We start from the raw sequence: 17118 nt of genomic DNA on the forward strand, positions 1-17118 counted from the left end.
AGCTCTAACAGATGGCTGTGCCAGACAGGCTTTCAGCACAGACCAGACCTGAGCACCTCACAGCAGATGACGACGTGGGAGCCCTCACGACAACCCACCGAGATCAGCAAGTGGAATTGCCGTGCGCAACCATGGAGCAGGGAGTGAAACCACAATCCAGTGGAGTAGCTGTGTGCTCACAGAACACAAGGCTATCTCCTTTGAAGTGGCTTACAGACGTAAATAGAGGATTAGGCCCAAGATTTACTGAGATGCCAGAGGATGCTCAAGTTTCACTCTTATGCCTTCTGCTGGACCAAATCTCCAAGGTCATCTGTACCAGAGCCAGGAGGTGAACCTAAGTGTCACTGTGACTCTCCCTTTAAGGTCAACTTCCAGCACAGATTCTGTGAACTGGATCTCCAACTGGATCTTCTACAGCTGCAAGAAGTCATACTAGTTCAACCATCTCCCAGTCCAGGAGTTTCTGTACATCCCGTTTCAGAGTACTTGTGTCATTGTGACATGCCAGGTGTCCTAGCCATACTGTCATTTTTCTTTGATTATTCAGAAAATAATAAATAATTTGATAAATGGGAATTGCATGACCCATACTACAAATAGGTAACTATGAAATTTCTATGGCTAATTGGCATCTGTTTTTAAAGTGACAAATACATATTTGCCCTCTGTAGACCTTCCCACCTATTACTCCATTTATACCATCATACCATTTATGTGCTGCTAACAAACGGAAAGGTACTTCACTTTCAGGGTGATTGGGCTTTGTCAGAAAATGAAGGTATTATTTATTAAGTGAATTTGTTACCCTAGTGAAAGTTAGGGCAGCAGAACCAGAGGAATTGTGTTAAGGCTTGTGCTACCTGCACATTGGCCCCCATCTCCCCTAGGCTGCATTTAAAGAACCATGAAGAGATGTCTTGACTTTGCAGCATTTCCAATCCTTTGTCATCCTCCCAATGTCTTTCATCTCCTGTCACTTCTTGCTCAGGCCTGTCACCCCAGGCTCACCACTGCCCCTCCTCAGGAGAAACAGTACCCAAAAAGCTTCAGGTGTTTTGGTTTTTTTCCTCTGATTCTGCCCACAGAGTACATCCACCACATAATGTCTGGGAATTATGTATGTAGTTGTACTCTCAACTCCAAGATCATCCAAGAAGTCTAGCTACAGCATCTGACTGCAGTGCACTGACTTCCAAGGGCATAAGATGCCCAGGTGTTTTCTAAAATCTGCTGATATATGGGAGAGAGAATCTGAAAGAAGTAGGTTAACAGAAGTCAGTGTACTCTAAGGAGATTTCCTATAAACCACTAGCAAGCAGGTTGGAGAGAGGGGGAGAGGAGGAAGAGAGAGACAGGAGGGAGGCAAGCAGGCAAGCTTGGTAACTTTCTTATTTATTTTCATCCTTTAAAAAAGAATAAAATTGCAAAACTAAAGAAGAAAATACTTAGAAGGCAAGGTTTCCATAGGAAAAAAATATTTTATTTTTTTAAGAACAAATTCAGTTTGAAACAGACGTGGAATGTGATTTTCATAATTTTCATTTTCTGGGAACTAATTGCAATGTGGAACTAAAGCAGATTTCAAACTTATGACCGGCTAGTTTTAATACAGAATGAAACAAACAAACAAAACCAAAAAATAAAATTAAAAAAAAAAAAAAAGAAAAAGAAGGAAGAAATTATTTATAACTCAAGCATAATACTGTGTTACTTACAAACTGGACAAAGAAATTCTTAAATAAATATTCATGGTACACAATTTCAGCACAAATATGCGGCAATTTGGCAACCTTTTATATAATTTTTTCCTCAATACAGTGCAAAGGGGAATGACACTGCCTTTAAACAAGCTGTAGCTAAATACATTGCAAAATTCAAATTTTATACAAAACATCTTGCTCAGACTTTATAAAAAACCAACATTGCTCTATATACACAATCTGGTTAAGAAAAGCCTTTTTTATCTTGTTTTCATGTGGGTTTTTCAATTATTTAAAAATGTGAATAAGGCTACTGTAACACCCCAAATCCATATACAGTAAATCTGAACCTATTTACAGCATCTTCACTTAGACATGATGGTGCAAATTCCAATTTGGGTGACTAGGGATGATCATACAAGCAAGGCATTTACAGTAACTTTTCAAAGCTGGACCAACGTCAAAGAAAGGAACAGTTGGTAGATTGTCATAATTCTGCACCAGACACAAAACAGACGCACAGTACATTTTTTTTTCAATTGGTTGCAGGTTGCTCTTGAGCAATTAGTCTGATTTTTTTTCACAGTTTAGTATATAACTAGAATGTAGCCAACTGATGAAGCATAGATATGACTTAATAAAAATAAGGATCAGTAAGCCCATCTTTTCCCTTCCCCTCCCCCAAAATAAAATCTTAATGACTTACAAGAGAACCTTGTATGGATGGATTCATAGAAAAGAAGGGTTGTTGAAAAGAATTACATATGTACTGTAGTTAGTCACCATGGTAACCTTCCACAGAACCATGGGTTGAAATTTTTTTTGGTTTTTGTTTCTCTCTTTTGGACCAACATCCCAACATTATCTTCAGGTTCAGAAAACAAAGAGAGTGATCATTTCTATGACAAATATTTTTCTTTTCTTTCTTTTTTTTCTTTTTTTTTTTTTTTCTTGCAGGTGCTCACCAGAGGTCTGAGAACCCTAAAATGCTGTTGCTACATTTTCTTTCCAAATCAGAAAGCGAAGTGTTACCATAGTAACATGACTATGTTAGAAATGTCTATTTGCATAGCACATATAAAAGTAGAGGTTTTTTTATTTCCTCTCTAGGGTGGGAGCTTTAGGGGAATAGCCATGCTAAAGAGAAAACTTTAACCTGAAACCCCCCTCTACGAACCTCAACAAAATCTACAGAACACATCAGCCTGTAAGGCAAGGGAAAACACAACACAGAAAATAAATGCCGGCACATCTTGTTGCTGTTAAATAAGTGATGCAGTAACACTGAATTCCTGATATTTTGGACCTTACATTTTCTACTTTCCTCTTACAAGATGCTTTGGAATTTTTTTTTAAACTATGCTCCCACTGGTGGTTTAGGATAGAATTTTTTTTTTCCAGAAGTATTTTATTTTTTAAAAAAATGTGCGCATATGCATACATATATATACACATACGTATGCATATATACTTATATATGTGTGTATATACATAGACACACACACACACACATATATATGGAAAACGATGACAAGTTAAGACTATGCAATTGCAATTGCCGCAAATGAATTTCACATCTTCTGGTGTAGATTCTGTGCAATCTCAAAATATATATTAGTAAAAAAATCCAAACCAAAAGTAAGAAAGAATGAACAAAAAAACTCTCACTTTATATCCCTTGTGTTCTATACACCTATTATAAATAAGACATATTTTCCTTCTCCATCTCAGTGTCATAATTTATTTTACTCTTACAGACTGCCAGAGGTTTGCCATATGTGCTTTAACTTTGCAACAGAGCACCAATGAACTGCTGTGTCAGTCAGTACCTACGCTCACTGTGCAGGGACAGCACTACAATAAGCCAAAGTGCCAAAAGGGTCAGTCACAAAGAAATTCTGCCTTACTTTTACAGATGAGCAAGGTTTTGTGGTTTGCTGTTTTGTTGTTTGTTTTCCCCACAACTTTATCAGTGATAGAATTATAGCTCATTTGACCCAATAGCTTATAATCATCTTCGGCACTTGGCTCTCAGTTGTTTTCTTAAATGCTTTCCCTGTGTTTAGTATAATGTGATAGTATAGCAGCTGAGTCTGCTTAAAAGTCATCCAAGGCAGACTATGTTTTTGCTACAGCTTCAAAGCTGTGTATTTTATTGCCAGTACCACAACAGCCCTGCCCTAATACATCCTCAGTGGCCTGCTATTGTCTTGTCTTCTCCAGGCTTGTTGACTTACTAACAATACCCCTTTGCTCTACTGTATTGAAGGTACTATTTTTTTCTGCACACTGGTATTTGATAACCATGAATTCCTTCAAATGCAGCCTTAATCCACTGCACATGTTATTGTGTTTCCTACCTGCCTCAAAACTTAGCATACCAAAGTGCTGTGCTACCTAAATGCATTTTTTTTTCTTCCCAGCTTTTTTTTCTGAGGCAGCAATATTCAATTGCAACCTCAATCAGCCCTTCCCTCCACCACCCAGTCCTGCTCTTGACTTTGTTGACAGCCTAACTTTTTGGCTGGAAGGCTCCTTACTATCAAACACAATTTCTATAAATGCATTACCCATTCAAGTGAGGCTGCTGTAGCAGATGGATGGAGTGAGGATCTCCAAACATTAATGTTCCATTAGTGATTCAGGAGGTGGAGTGAAAGGAAATCTTATGTGAAGGATGGCAGAGCCCCGGATAACAGAAACAAATGGAACAGTGACGAACTAAAAGCAAGAGAACTTTAACAAGTCTTACTTAGACACCAAGGTCTGTGTGACAAATCCAGTACGCACTGAGAGAGACACACAAAAGTCAGAAGATTGCATTTCAAGCTTGATATATCCTAGAGCACCTTCTCAGGATGCCTAGAGCTATTAACATCCACGGATTGCTCCATCTTCCCTTGGCTTTTGTACATGCCTGAATGCCCACAGCACATGGCTTTGAGGATGATGAATGTAACAAGAGTACAGCAATCAGAATGGGCATCTTCTACATAAAAGTCTTCCAGCTTTTAGTGAATACTTATTCACCGAGATAGGGATTCTACAGACTAGGTAAGCTGTCCAGCTCGCGTCGGTTCCTGGAGAAAGAGCTGTTGCCTTCTCCCCCCTGTGCTTAAGTCAGTGCTAGCGCACAAGGCGTCATCACAAACCCCAACAGAAAGCATTTGACCAGTGAGTTTCCTCTACGACTCAACTGTACCACAGAGCTGGTTGTGTGTTCCTCAGACCTTGTAATAAATGTTTGCTGGACTCTGAGGAGGCATCTCTTGAACTATGTACACCGGATGTCCATAGTCACCGCTGACCTTTTCATAGTGGGGGCAAAAGACACTGTCTGCAGTCCTTAGAGGAATGATAATGTCACTGGGCTCAGAACCATTGTTGTTGCCACTGCGTTTTGGGGTGGCTAATGTACTAAGTGATAGAGTTGTCGTGTGTTGCGGGGAATGCTTCCTGTGTCTTCTCCGGTACTTCAACAAAAGAACCACCAAAGTGATGATGATGACGATGAAAATGATGCACCCTGATGCAATCCCTGCAAATAAGGCCACCTCTGAACCCAGTATACTGGAATGCCCAGCTTTACTGCCATCTGTGCTAGATCCTGGAAAGAATGGAAATACAATAGACAAAAGTTATTGCCATCCTGTGACCCATTTACGTTGCTTAAAAATGTGTAGAGTAAGCAAGACTGGAAGAATTAACTGACAGCTAAACTTTGACAAACCAATTACCCTGTTAGATAGCTAAATGCAAACAGCCGAAGTCAGCAATCGATATAAAGCAAGACTTTGTGCCTGTTGGTCTAACTTTTGTGTTGCTCCCAAACCACCCTGTTTCATACATCATCATCCATCAGCGGCGAGAACTGTCACTGACAAGGCAGCCTTTGATGCTCACAGCATCTTTTAACAGATGCAGGCCAGCCCCAGGCGCAAGAGAGGGGTGGGATAGGACTGGAAGGGAAAATAACACAGGGAAATGACAATTCTCAGAACAACTGGTACTGTTCAGTGCCATGCTGTTCCCTCTGCTATTTTATCTTTCGCATATTGATTTAAGTTAAACCATCCTTAGTGCCTCTTTACAGGGACTCCTCTTGCTTGGAAATGAAACTAAGGAGCTTGAGGCAGCATGGCAGACAGGCAGAATGGTTATGGCATGTCTGTTAGTATTAACTTACATTTACTTAAAAGAAAACAATACCATGCATTTGGTAGTCCAGAAAAGCTCATGTGCTGTACAGCCTGTTGAGTATTTGCCGCTTATCACACCATCATATTATTTGTCACAAAAATTACATGAATGCTCATTGATACCTTTTCACTTCTAAGTTTTAACCTATTTCCCTCTCTTGATGTTCAATCACAATGGAAAAATTATACAGATCCTATATTCACATAATTGTTAACTCTTCCCACTAAAGCCTCTGCGGGGATCAGCTGAAGCCACTCACTGTATCAAAGATTCATTAGCCCAGTAACTAAAGTCAAAGCTGGCAAGGAAAACTTGTGGCCTTTTTTGGGAAACCCAGAATCACCTGTCAGCAAAGTTTTGCTTTGTAGCATTACTAATTACTGAACTTTCTTCTGGACAGCTTGAGTCTTAAGAGTTAGGTTTTCTCTTGTTCACCCTATGAGTGAAACACATCCTGAAGATATTTGTTTCAAATCATCTATTTATTTTGCTTAGATAATTATTTAAAAAAAATAAAACCCCAAAACTTTACATTTAGTAGAAGTCCAGCCATACATGCCTAGACTTCATATGGTCAGCTAAAACATCAGGACATTAATTATAGATGCCCTGAAATAAACTTTATAAATGGCTGTCAAGAACCACTTGATAATGTATTATGCGGGAAGAGAAAGAGACTCGTTCATCTGCCAGAGTACTAACTGTAAGGCAGCACTGACCACTGTAAAGCTGCTCAGCAAATGTCCTATCCAGAAATTTTCCTGTAAATGAGAGACACTGTCACAAGATGTAATTAATTTCTACAGCAGAGTGGAAGAGGGGAGAGAGCAGCTGTTGCCAAAACTTGCAGCTCCCACACACTATCCACCGGGGCAATCAGAACCGGCTTGTGCTTCATCTCACGATGAAAACATTTACTATTCTGGCATGTTAATGGTAAAATAAAACACATTTGGGGACAAAGGAGGAGAAGACGTTCCAGGGCAAAGTCCCACCACACCTACCTGAGTGGTCCTTCACAAAGGGGCTGGTGGTAGAACTCTTCCCGTTGGTGCCTGCTTCCTGCTCGGGACGCTTGGTGGGATCTGTGTGCCGGGGCTGCCCTGCTGAGTTGGGATCTGGAGAGAGAAAGAGGACTCATGCAGCTTTGGCACTTGATGGTATGGAGCCTTACAAACTGGCTCTAGGTACCTCGTGAGACACAAATGGTTTAACAGAAGAACCTTTATGCAAAGGACTGGGAGATATAAGAACGTAATTTTCCTTTTAAAGCAAAATGGTTATATTAGTTATTTCAGGTTTAAATTGTGAGGCCATCTGCAGAAACTATAGGGTCTCCTGTAATTGGCAAGAAAAGCTTAGCAGATGACATTTCAGTTTAACTGAGGAAGTTGATTGACTACTAAACCAACTTCTACTTAGAAGAATAATTCTTTTTTCCTGCACAATAGGTTATCTATATATGAAAAGAGACAATGAACAAAAACCTCTCTGTAATCAGAATTCATAACAAGCAAACTATAGAAATATTAGCTTCCCTCTTTTCATGTATTTTAAATAATTCTGAGCAGCAGAGTTGTGGCTTTTGTTTTTAAAATAAAAATAAAAATGACTGAAACACACTACTCCCAGGTGACCTTTCCTTCTAGGGATCTCTCCAATGAAGAGATCTTATTACACTAACCCTCCTTCTGTAGAAATCTGTCAGTAGCTGAGGAAGAGAAAATAGGCTGTGCTTTCAGACTATAAGGGAGGAATGACCACACTAGGCTCAACTGCCTCTCTGCTCTACACTGCTAAAAGAAGCCTGAAAACTAAAAAGGACATTGAGACCGATCAAAGTGATTTCATGAAACAGCAGATGGTCTTTACCTTGTCCAACTTTCATGAGGATCTTCATGGTTTTTGTCTGGCACACCCCTCCCTCCTGGTTATCCAGGCCCTCCAAAGACCCATTTGATGTTGCTGATTAAAAATAAAAGAAAAATAAATAAAAATAAAAATAAATAAAAATCAGGAAATCAACAGGCAAAGTGATGTGAACATGAGTGTCTGAAAGCAAGGATCTTTCAATCTACCAGGACCTGTTTTTGTTGCTCAGGCTGACCTATGGAAAGTTGTGAAATGTTGTGAAAGCCAAAGGAATGAATACACTGGTAAGCTGTACAATATATACAAATGGAGGAATGTGTTATCAAGGTTTCAAATTTACCCAGCAGCCTTTTATTTTCCTATGCACAATTGACTGACTGACTGACTTGGACAAAAACATACCATCTTGCTAAAAAGGTGATGGAGTCAGCTGAAAAGGAAGCTCTGGCAGGCTCAGAGGAGAAAAGCACTGAAAAATCACCCTTTTTTTCCCCCTCCCAACAATATCTTTATAATCACCATGTTACACCTGCTTCCTCTATTACAAATCTCCTGCTGGAATAAGTGAACGCATACAAAAGACCCAGGTGAAAGCTAAGATTCTGAACTGATTGGAAAACCATTTAATATTTTAAAGCACAATCTCACTTTTCTCAGCACTGAGAAGCCTCTGTGGGGGCGGGTTGCAAAGGGCAGTACGCTCTACTCTCAGGGAAACCTTTTAGCTCATGCAAACAAGAGGCTGCTTTCCCCTGTGTCGGTATTGTTCTTGCTTATCTAGGTGCCAGCTGGAGCCGGGCGCGATCCAGGCGCAGGCTGACACTGCCGTGCCATGCACCACTCCCTTGGAGAACCCACAAGGCTGAATCACGGTGCATGGGCGCGCCGCTGCCGCCCCAGCCAGCTGCTGGTTGCAAAACAGCTGCTGGCAAAGGATTCGGCAGCTCCTCAGCAGTTGGTGTTGCGGCCACTGCACTGCACTGGGCCGCCGGCCACCGTGAGCGGGGCACAGCTGCAAACGGTGGGCTCTGGATTCACCATGCAGAGAACGCGCCGGGGGTTTTCCTACCCTGGTTGTCCTGGGGATGGAAATTTCACTGTCATTACTTGGAGCTGTTTATCTGAGGCTCAAAATAAACTTATGAGAAGGCGCACTGGGCTGCCAACTGGAGAAAACAAATAGAAAATGGGATGTCAGGGAGCTCACTGCTTGGCGTGGCATGGTGGTGGTAAACTGCTTAAGCAGCACATGCCTCCCTCTGCCCCTCTCCTTTCAGCCTGTGGGCTTTACACTCTTCAGGTCTTTGTTTTTAATTCTCGCTCCTTCTCTTTCACCTTCCTTGGGGATTTTCTTTCAAATGCAGTCTATGTATATTTCCTCCTTCCTTCACAATGTCTCCCTACCCCCATGGCAGTATTTTTCTTGCTCTAATCTTCTCTCTAGCCGTAAAGATATAAACCCCATACTGCTGAACCCTGCTTCCTAGCCTTTGATCCGAGTCTTGTTTTTGTTCCACTTCTGACTCTTTTGTGACCAACTCAAATTACAGCCACCATACAAACTTCCCAAACTGTGCTTTCTTTTCCTAAAACTCCCCTCTCCCAATACGTGGTCCCTCCCAGTTCCTCCTCTTATTCCCTCCCCCCTGTAAAAACATGACAATAGCTGTATGGCAAAAAGACTTTTCAAAATACAAAAGAGCACGTTGAGTAATTTAAGATAAAAGCTGATCTGAAATGTGTCACTGCATTGCCAGGCTTGGAAAATAATGGAGACATATAGTTTTGTTTTCTTTTGGTTTTTTTTTCCAGAGGGGAAAAAAAAAATCAATACCAAGAACCCATCCTGGACATAAATCAAATGTGTCTTTGCTGAAAGTGTGTTTTATGATCTATTTGCCAATGTACCAGCACAAGGACACAGAGAAAAATGCAGTAAATAGAAATACCAAAGCTGAGCACCAATTGAACGTACAAATAATAAACACTGACTTTGTCTTGTGGTTTTGTTATTTGATTCTTCTTTTAACTGAGCCAAAGGGAATCACATCTCCTTAAACACCTTCTACTTGATTTTAATTGACTAGAGAATGCTGCTTCTTCTGAACACCAATGTCTTTTTATTCTTTGAAGGCCTATGCACTTAACCCACAGAGCAGGAGACCTCAATAGGACGCAGAGGAAGCAGTCTGACCTCAGTACAGAATAAGAAAGTAAGATGAAAAAAAAGAATGCAAAAATTACTTCAAATACAGTCTCCAAATGGGAAGACCCAGATGTACAATGAGTCTGGTTGTGTGCCTACGCCAGCGCAATCCGCCTCGCTTGCTAAAAGAATGCTTTCAGAGCTTTGATGTCAGATGAATGAATTTGCAGAAGTATTCACTTTTTCCACAGTTCTTCAAGGGATTTTAGGAAAGCCTACGTTGTAGCTCAGAGTACAGACTGCTACGTCCTGAGGAACAGGGAATTTTCAAAGAGAAGCATTTCAGTGACAAAGCAAGTTTCCTTCTCAGCTTTTCCTGTAATTAAACTGACAATTACCCAAGGCCACTGGAGGAAATTATTTTTTGAAATTCATTAAGACTACCGAAATACAACCTTGCATATCCCTAGTGTAACAGGAAGAAAGTGGGTAGCTTTAAACACATCATTTTAAGCTTTGTAAAGCTTCGCTGAGAAAAAGAAGTAATCTGGGACAGCAGAGAAAACACAGTTTCATACTGCTAATGCCCCTTGACAGTGCAGTGTGCAGAAGTCAAACAAGGGAGCGAGTACAAAATATTCCTCAAACACTTTCTGAGGCCTTTCTATATTGATCTCCAAATGAAAATTACACCCACTGTCATTTTAGCTCCTCTACTGAATCCACACCTCTGTGGGAAAGTGACCCAGAACTTGTAGGTCTGCTCACAGAAAGGATATTAAAAAAAAGTGCCCCTGATAGAAGTTTTGGATTTAAACACAAATGTAACACAAGTTTCTGGTATCTAAAATGGAAATGTTATCCTCCAGTGTGTTTATATAATCAGATTTTAAACTTTCCATCCAATTTATTCTTATATGCATACATATATTTTATTTATATATATATATATATATAAATAAACAGGGTTTTTACATTTTGGTCTAGATATGGATATATTTTAAAGTCAATTACTTAGAGAAGTTACCATACAAAGCCCTCTGCTAAGAAGACTAAATACTTAAATATTAACATTAATAAGCATAACTAATGATTAATATGACGTTTCTCATTAGTATTAGTATGTTCTCAGGATCCCACATTTCACTTTCTATTAATACAGCAATACATAGGAACGTAGACGTAAGTAAAATGTTGCTAAACAGGTAGCAAAATATTTTTAAATCTTTTGATGGTTAAATACCTTTGATTTTCTGAGACCTGTCCTGCTCCAGTAGTGTCAACTGCAAAACTAATAATTACAGCTAAAATCACATTAAATTATTCAACAGTTTGTCCATACCTAAAAATAAACACACATAATTGTGCTAAAATCTCTACTGATTTTAAGACTTTCTAACAAAATTGTAATAACTTATAGGCCATTTTTACAGTAGTTTATCAGACACTGTCTGTCTGCATTCCTTGAATACAACACCAGCTGCCATTTTATAAGAAATGCAAGTTTAGCTTTTCAACATTCAGAAAACACTTATGAAATTATGGTTTAAGAGTCTTGCTGATACATACTTACTTTAGAGAAGCTAGTATACATTTACAGGTTCATAACACACTACTTTAACATATCCTCCTCCATACACACGGGAGAAATTAAATTATTCAGACCAAAAAACCTCATTCTGATCTGCCTCCCCCTCTTTGAAATACATGACTTGTATAAAAACAAACAAACCCCCAACAAAACAAACAAACAAACAAAAAAGGCTGGAACTCATGTAAATCAATGTATAATGTTTTACATTTATTTGCTTTTAAAACTCCACAAGTGCTGTTTATTGTACAAAGTGCATTAGTCATAAATGCAGAGCCAGGGAGTCAGTGAACATAGCAGAGTCAGCTGACAAGAACAGTTCCTGGCTATGATTCTTATACAGTCCCCATGGAGAGGAAGTAATATTACATTTTAATATGTCTTCATTTGATTGTTATTACTCTGCCTCCCAGGAGGCTTCGCCACTGCATGGATCATGGCTGTTTTCAACCTACCAGGTTGGTAACATTGCTCTAATCAGACAGAGAATTAAGCTGCTGGATTTGTGCCTGTATATAGCTTTTCATTCACAAAGAGATTAGAAATGAAGGCACAGTCACAAAAATTCAACTGCCTTCACTCCTAAAAACACATACTCATTACAAAATGAAAAAAAAGCCATCACAATTACTTAAAACACCAGCAGACAAAAATCTCAGCCTTTTAATTCTGCTACGCTTATTACCCACAGTTTCATGTTTTAGGATTATGAAAAACATTACCTATTTGCAAATTAAATGACATATGCTTTGAACCAACACGACTTTAAAACACATCTATTTCTAGAGCTTGAACATGAAATGGACTACATCGCTGATGAGAGAAACTATGATCATCATATTTAATTCTCCTGTGATAACTAAATGGACCTTGAACCACAGACTATAGGAATAAATGAATGATGTCAACTGATGGGCAAGGGCAAAATTGATTTTGTCCCTCCTTAGTGTGCTGGACAATAAAAGTCATTTGGCAATATATTAAAGACACATCATTGATGAGGTCATGAAGAATTAATGGCTGCTCATGGGATCTGTTAATAGCAAATTGAGAATTACAGGTTTTCTAGGGGCAGATCAGTACTATCCAATAGCAGTGATTTTCGCAGTTTGTGTTCATTAAATACTGCTTGAATACTGCATCAGAAAATATATTTCTCAAAATCAGAATAAAATAAAATCAAATTATACTACCAATTAGCACAATTTCCTCTTTTCCCCTGCTGTGCTTAGAAAAAGAATGAAAAAAACAGCAGCAAAAATCCACGCAAGCTTTAGATCCAACAGTAGTAACAAGTTATGCTTAAAGAAAAATTGCACTCCAGCTCACGTGCACTCTCAGGATTACTAAGTGCATTTCTGAGAGTTTTTTATTTTATAAAGTAATAGAACACTATTTTGGCCAGGCATCATTGTTTGTGCTCTGACTGCTTTCATCTGCTTTTGGTCCTTTTAACGATCCTCTTAGTAAAGCAGTGAATAAATAATTCTTCTTTTCCATAAATTTAGATAATTTATGGGAGAGGTTTAAGAACACCAGAAATCACACACTGCAAAACCACAAATCACTGATCACAACAGGGAGGTTGTTACTAAACTACCCATGGACAAAAGAACAAGATAGCTGAGAGAACAGAAATAGTGTTTCAATTTAATGAAATTAAATTCTGCCCCCCAGTAACAATGCTAGATCTGCATGGACATCTCAAACAACAAAAAAATTGTTCAGGCCTCTCACCAAAGAATAGGTAAGTTTGGCACACATTACTCTGGGTGAGCTGAAGAATGTTTAGAGAGAAGAGAAATATGCTAGTTTCAAATACTAGCAACTTATGCTTTCCCTTTTCTTGTAGTGACAAAAAGATTGACTCTGAAACCTTCACTTAAAAAAAAAAAAAATTAAACAGTCTTCTGAAATTTAACTGTCAGCAGTCCCAAACCTGGACCATTAAGTACCAAAATGTAAATGCATTATGAATAGTTGAATGGAGTGCTGCTATGTGTTGACTGTTTTTTATCAACAGACAATAAAATCAAAACTTTCTACTGATCTTTTAGAGACAAAAAAATGATCCTAAAAAAAACCACAACAAACCAACAAACCAAAAACCTGCTGAATTTGCTCAATATAATTTAGGACTCCAAGACTGTAATGAAAAATGTATAAAAGCAGCTTACCAATAATTTTGCTTTTTTTCTAAAGGCTGTTTTTTTTATTTGCAAAGTCAAGGTGGCAGAATTTTGAGCAATTTCTCAGCCTAAAAACCATTAAAAAAAACCTCTCATTCCGCCTTATTCCACACATTGTTTTTCCTTAAACTAGGACTTATGGAGTGTTTATAAATACTCCTGATGCCAGCCTTTTTTCCCCTCTATCCACACATAAGGCAGAGCTTCAGTGAGGGAAAGGACAAGAATTCTCTATTCTTCTTTTTCACTTTGCATTCTTGCCTTTTAAATTAAGTCCTATACTGTGTGTCTCAGGATTTATATATAAGCAGGATCCACAAATTATATTTTCTACAGCAAGTAAGGAGCAATGCCCTCTCCAGTCAAGCTAAAACTAGAACTAAATAAAGTAAAATAAAGAACAGGCTTCTTTTTGCCAGGAAGAAGCAAAGGCTCTGCAGTGAAACTTTGTAATTCACTTTTCTAACCACTGCTCTGAAATGTATCTTGTCCAACTGTGAACAGCATGACTTGAGGTACTTAGATGGGACTCATGATATGAGGGTATTTATATAATTCCCCATAAAAGTCTCCACTTGTTTTCATACATTAAGAGAGGGGCAGATTCTATTACTGTTTCAATGTGCTTTTGAGAGTGCAGTGCAGAGGACACAAACAAGACAGAGCCAGCCAATCAGTTTTGTACTGTAATATACTTTGGTATATACCAGCTGTAGGATTCCAGGGACATCTCTGGAAATCCACAGACTCTCCTTCCCACATCTCATGTCATCCAAAAGCACAAAACAAGGAGAGAGTTGTAAACTTTCCTACAATCAGAATTATTTTATTAATTCCAGGGAGGTATGGCACTGAGTAAGAAAAATATACGCGGTAAAAATAAAAAGCTGCTTATGTCAACAAAGTCTTTCTATAAAGGGAAAAAGAGACAGCGAGAGAGCTGGAAAATATAAATAAAAGCTGTGAATTCTGACTGGTTACTGCTGCCTATCATTTTAAAAACACCACCACTTTCTCACTGATTCAAGGAATACCACAGCTGAAGTGTACTGAACAGTTAACTATTTGCTGAATTATTATCCATTACTGAAGGTCACAGGTTCCACCCACCCACAACAAAATCCTACTTGCTTCACTGCTATCAAGTGCAGTGCCCCTTTCCAAAACTCCCTGGGAATGATTTAGAGATTATATAAAAACAAACCAGAAAAGCATCTCAATGCTGTATCACTATGAACGACGAATCTTTCATTACAGTTAAGCATTTCTAAAAGAATTTCAGTTCTATATTTCATATACTCTGAGAAATCTTGTCAGATAATGATCCACTGCACACATGGTTGCTTCTAGTTTACATAAACAAATTATATATTTGTGAGTGCTGAAGTAACTGTGGCAGATGTAAGCCCACTAATTATGATGTATTTAGTGTATACCCAAAAGTATGCATCTAAAACAGATTACTAGTTAGTTGACTTCACCATTCACAAACAGGTATTTTACGCAAATTTATCCTCTCTCCCAGCACGCTACTGAGAAAAGCTTCTCATGGATGGGGAGAAGTGTCTCCCACTACCACAGGAAGCTTTGCTTAACAGTTCAGCTGAACAGAACTAATAGAATTAGTTAACATTCAAGTTACACTGATTGTTGCTAATGACAAGGGGGCTTGCCGGAAACAAAAGCAGAAGCTTTAACATTAAATGAGGACCTACTTTCTTCATCATACAAATTAAACTTCAGTCTACAAGGATGTTCACCTGCCTTGAAAATCTCTCTGGTTTTTGTCTGTGGTACTTGGATAAGAAAGGGTTATAGTGAAAGTTCATATTAAATAAATAACAAACCTCTTGCTCATTCTACTGTCACTAATTGCATGCAATGATATTAATGACCCAGTAATTGCTATACGAGTAGCACTGAAGTGGAAAACATCATTTTGAGGCAGAGTTCATCTCTAGGTGGTAGGACTTCACCAGTGACTGAGTTAATGCCTAGTGACAGTTTAGAATATAACACTAGAGATGAGAAAATGTGCCAGTCTCACGGTTATAACAGTTTAGATGGACATGATGTTATTTGCTTTGACCACACAGAGTCTAGGAGTAACCCCAATAAAGTACCACAGTCAGACTTTGCCCTGTAGATGAACCTCATTCCTTTCAGGGGAGATGCTCTGTACTATAACAATCTAGAGCAATTTTCCACATGTTTGCTTCAATAAAAGAATACCTTCATCTCCTCCTTTTACATGTAGCACAACAAAAGTGTGCTTTATTGCAAAACACAAAAAGCTATTTACATCATCTAACTATCCTTCAGCAACACAGAGTTTGGCACCTTAGTACTGAGATCAATTATGATACTATTGGATGACTGTACACTTGGCAAAGATGATCAGAAGTTAAGCACTGTTTTGACTGCAGTATGCTTATGTTTGTGTTTAGAGCTGTAAAATACCCACAAAGTAAACCTTAATGAGGGAACATTGCAGAAACAAAGCAATTTGAATTTCCACGGTTCTAAAGGATCTCCTGTTCAAATACTTGCCATTAGGAAATTAAGAGGTTTAGCTTCTTTAGAAATTATCACATAGGCACATTTTGGTTCATTTCAAGAAACTTCAGTGCGATATGCTAAATCTGCCAGTGTTTGGAATTTTGAAAAGTCACAACTAGACAGGCGAACTGATACTTTTAATACTTATGTTCATAGAGTTTTTAAAAATTCACTGGGGTTTAAACAGTATAACATTATTTAGTTGTTTGGTTTTTTTCCTGTTGCAATGAAAATTATTTTGCTAATGTCTTGACTCTGCTACTGAACCTGCTGTAGCAGCCTCTGATGGCACTTTCAGGGACGGCTGGGCCAAACACACGGAAAGCAACTCTGCAAAAAAGCCATGAGGGTCCTGGTGGACACCAAGTTGACCATGAGGCAGCAATGTGCCCTCGTGGCAAAGGAAGCAAACAGCTCTTGGGCTCGATCTGCAAGAGCAGTGGCAGCCAGTTTGGGGAGGTGATCTCTCCGCACCACTCTGAACTGGTGAGGCCACACCTGCAGAGATGGGTGCAGTCACAGGCTCCTCAACACAACACAGATGTGGACTCACTGGAACAGTTGCAGTAAATACTCATGGAGATGATGAAGGAATGGGAGCACCTGCAGAGGGGCTGCATCCTTGGGGATACTCAAAACTCAGCTGGACACAGGTCTGGGCAACTGGCTGCAGGTGGGCCTGCTTGAGCAAAGGTTTGAGTAGGGGATTAGACGAGCTCCAGAGGTCAAACCAATCCATTCTGGGATTCTGCAATTGGCTGGGGTGTTGTGGTCTAATGCATTTATTTATGTGCTAACATGAAATACTTTGAAAACAAATCATTTTAAGTTTTCCTGACAAGATCTGGATTCAGAACT

General features: G+C 39.0%; 1 protein-coding gene across 1 annotated transcript in view; it reads right to left on the reverse strand.

Annotated features, from left to right (window-relative positions):
• Positions 1-1461: 1461 nt before the first annotated feature.
• The window catches only part of EFNB2 (ephrin B2), a 44749-nt gene continuing 29092 nt past the window's right edge, over positions 1462-17118 (reverse strand). The window contains exons 3-5 of the mRNA XM_038137476.1: positions 7776-7868; positions 6908-7021; positions 1462-5310 (exon numbers count right to left, since the gene is read on the reverse strand). Coding sequence (XP_037993404.1) covers positions 4928-5310; positions 6908-7021; positions 7776-7868 — 590 coding nt within the window. The 3' untranslated portion in view covers positions 1462-4927. The remainder of the gene's footprint in view (positions 5311-6907; positions 7022-7775; positions 7869-17118) is intronic.

The sequence above is a fragment of the Motacilla alba genome, chromosome 1, assembly GCF_015832195.1.
Source record: "Motacilla alba alba isolate MOTALB_02 chromosome 1, Motacilla_alba_V1.0_pri, whole genome shotgun sequence".
NCBI classification, from domain to species: domain Eukaryota; kingdom Metazoa; phylum Chordata; class Aves; order Passeriformes; family Motacillidae; genus Motacilla; species Motacilla alba.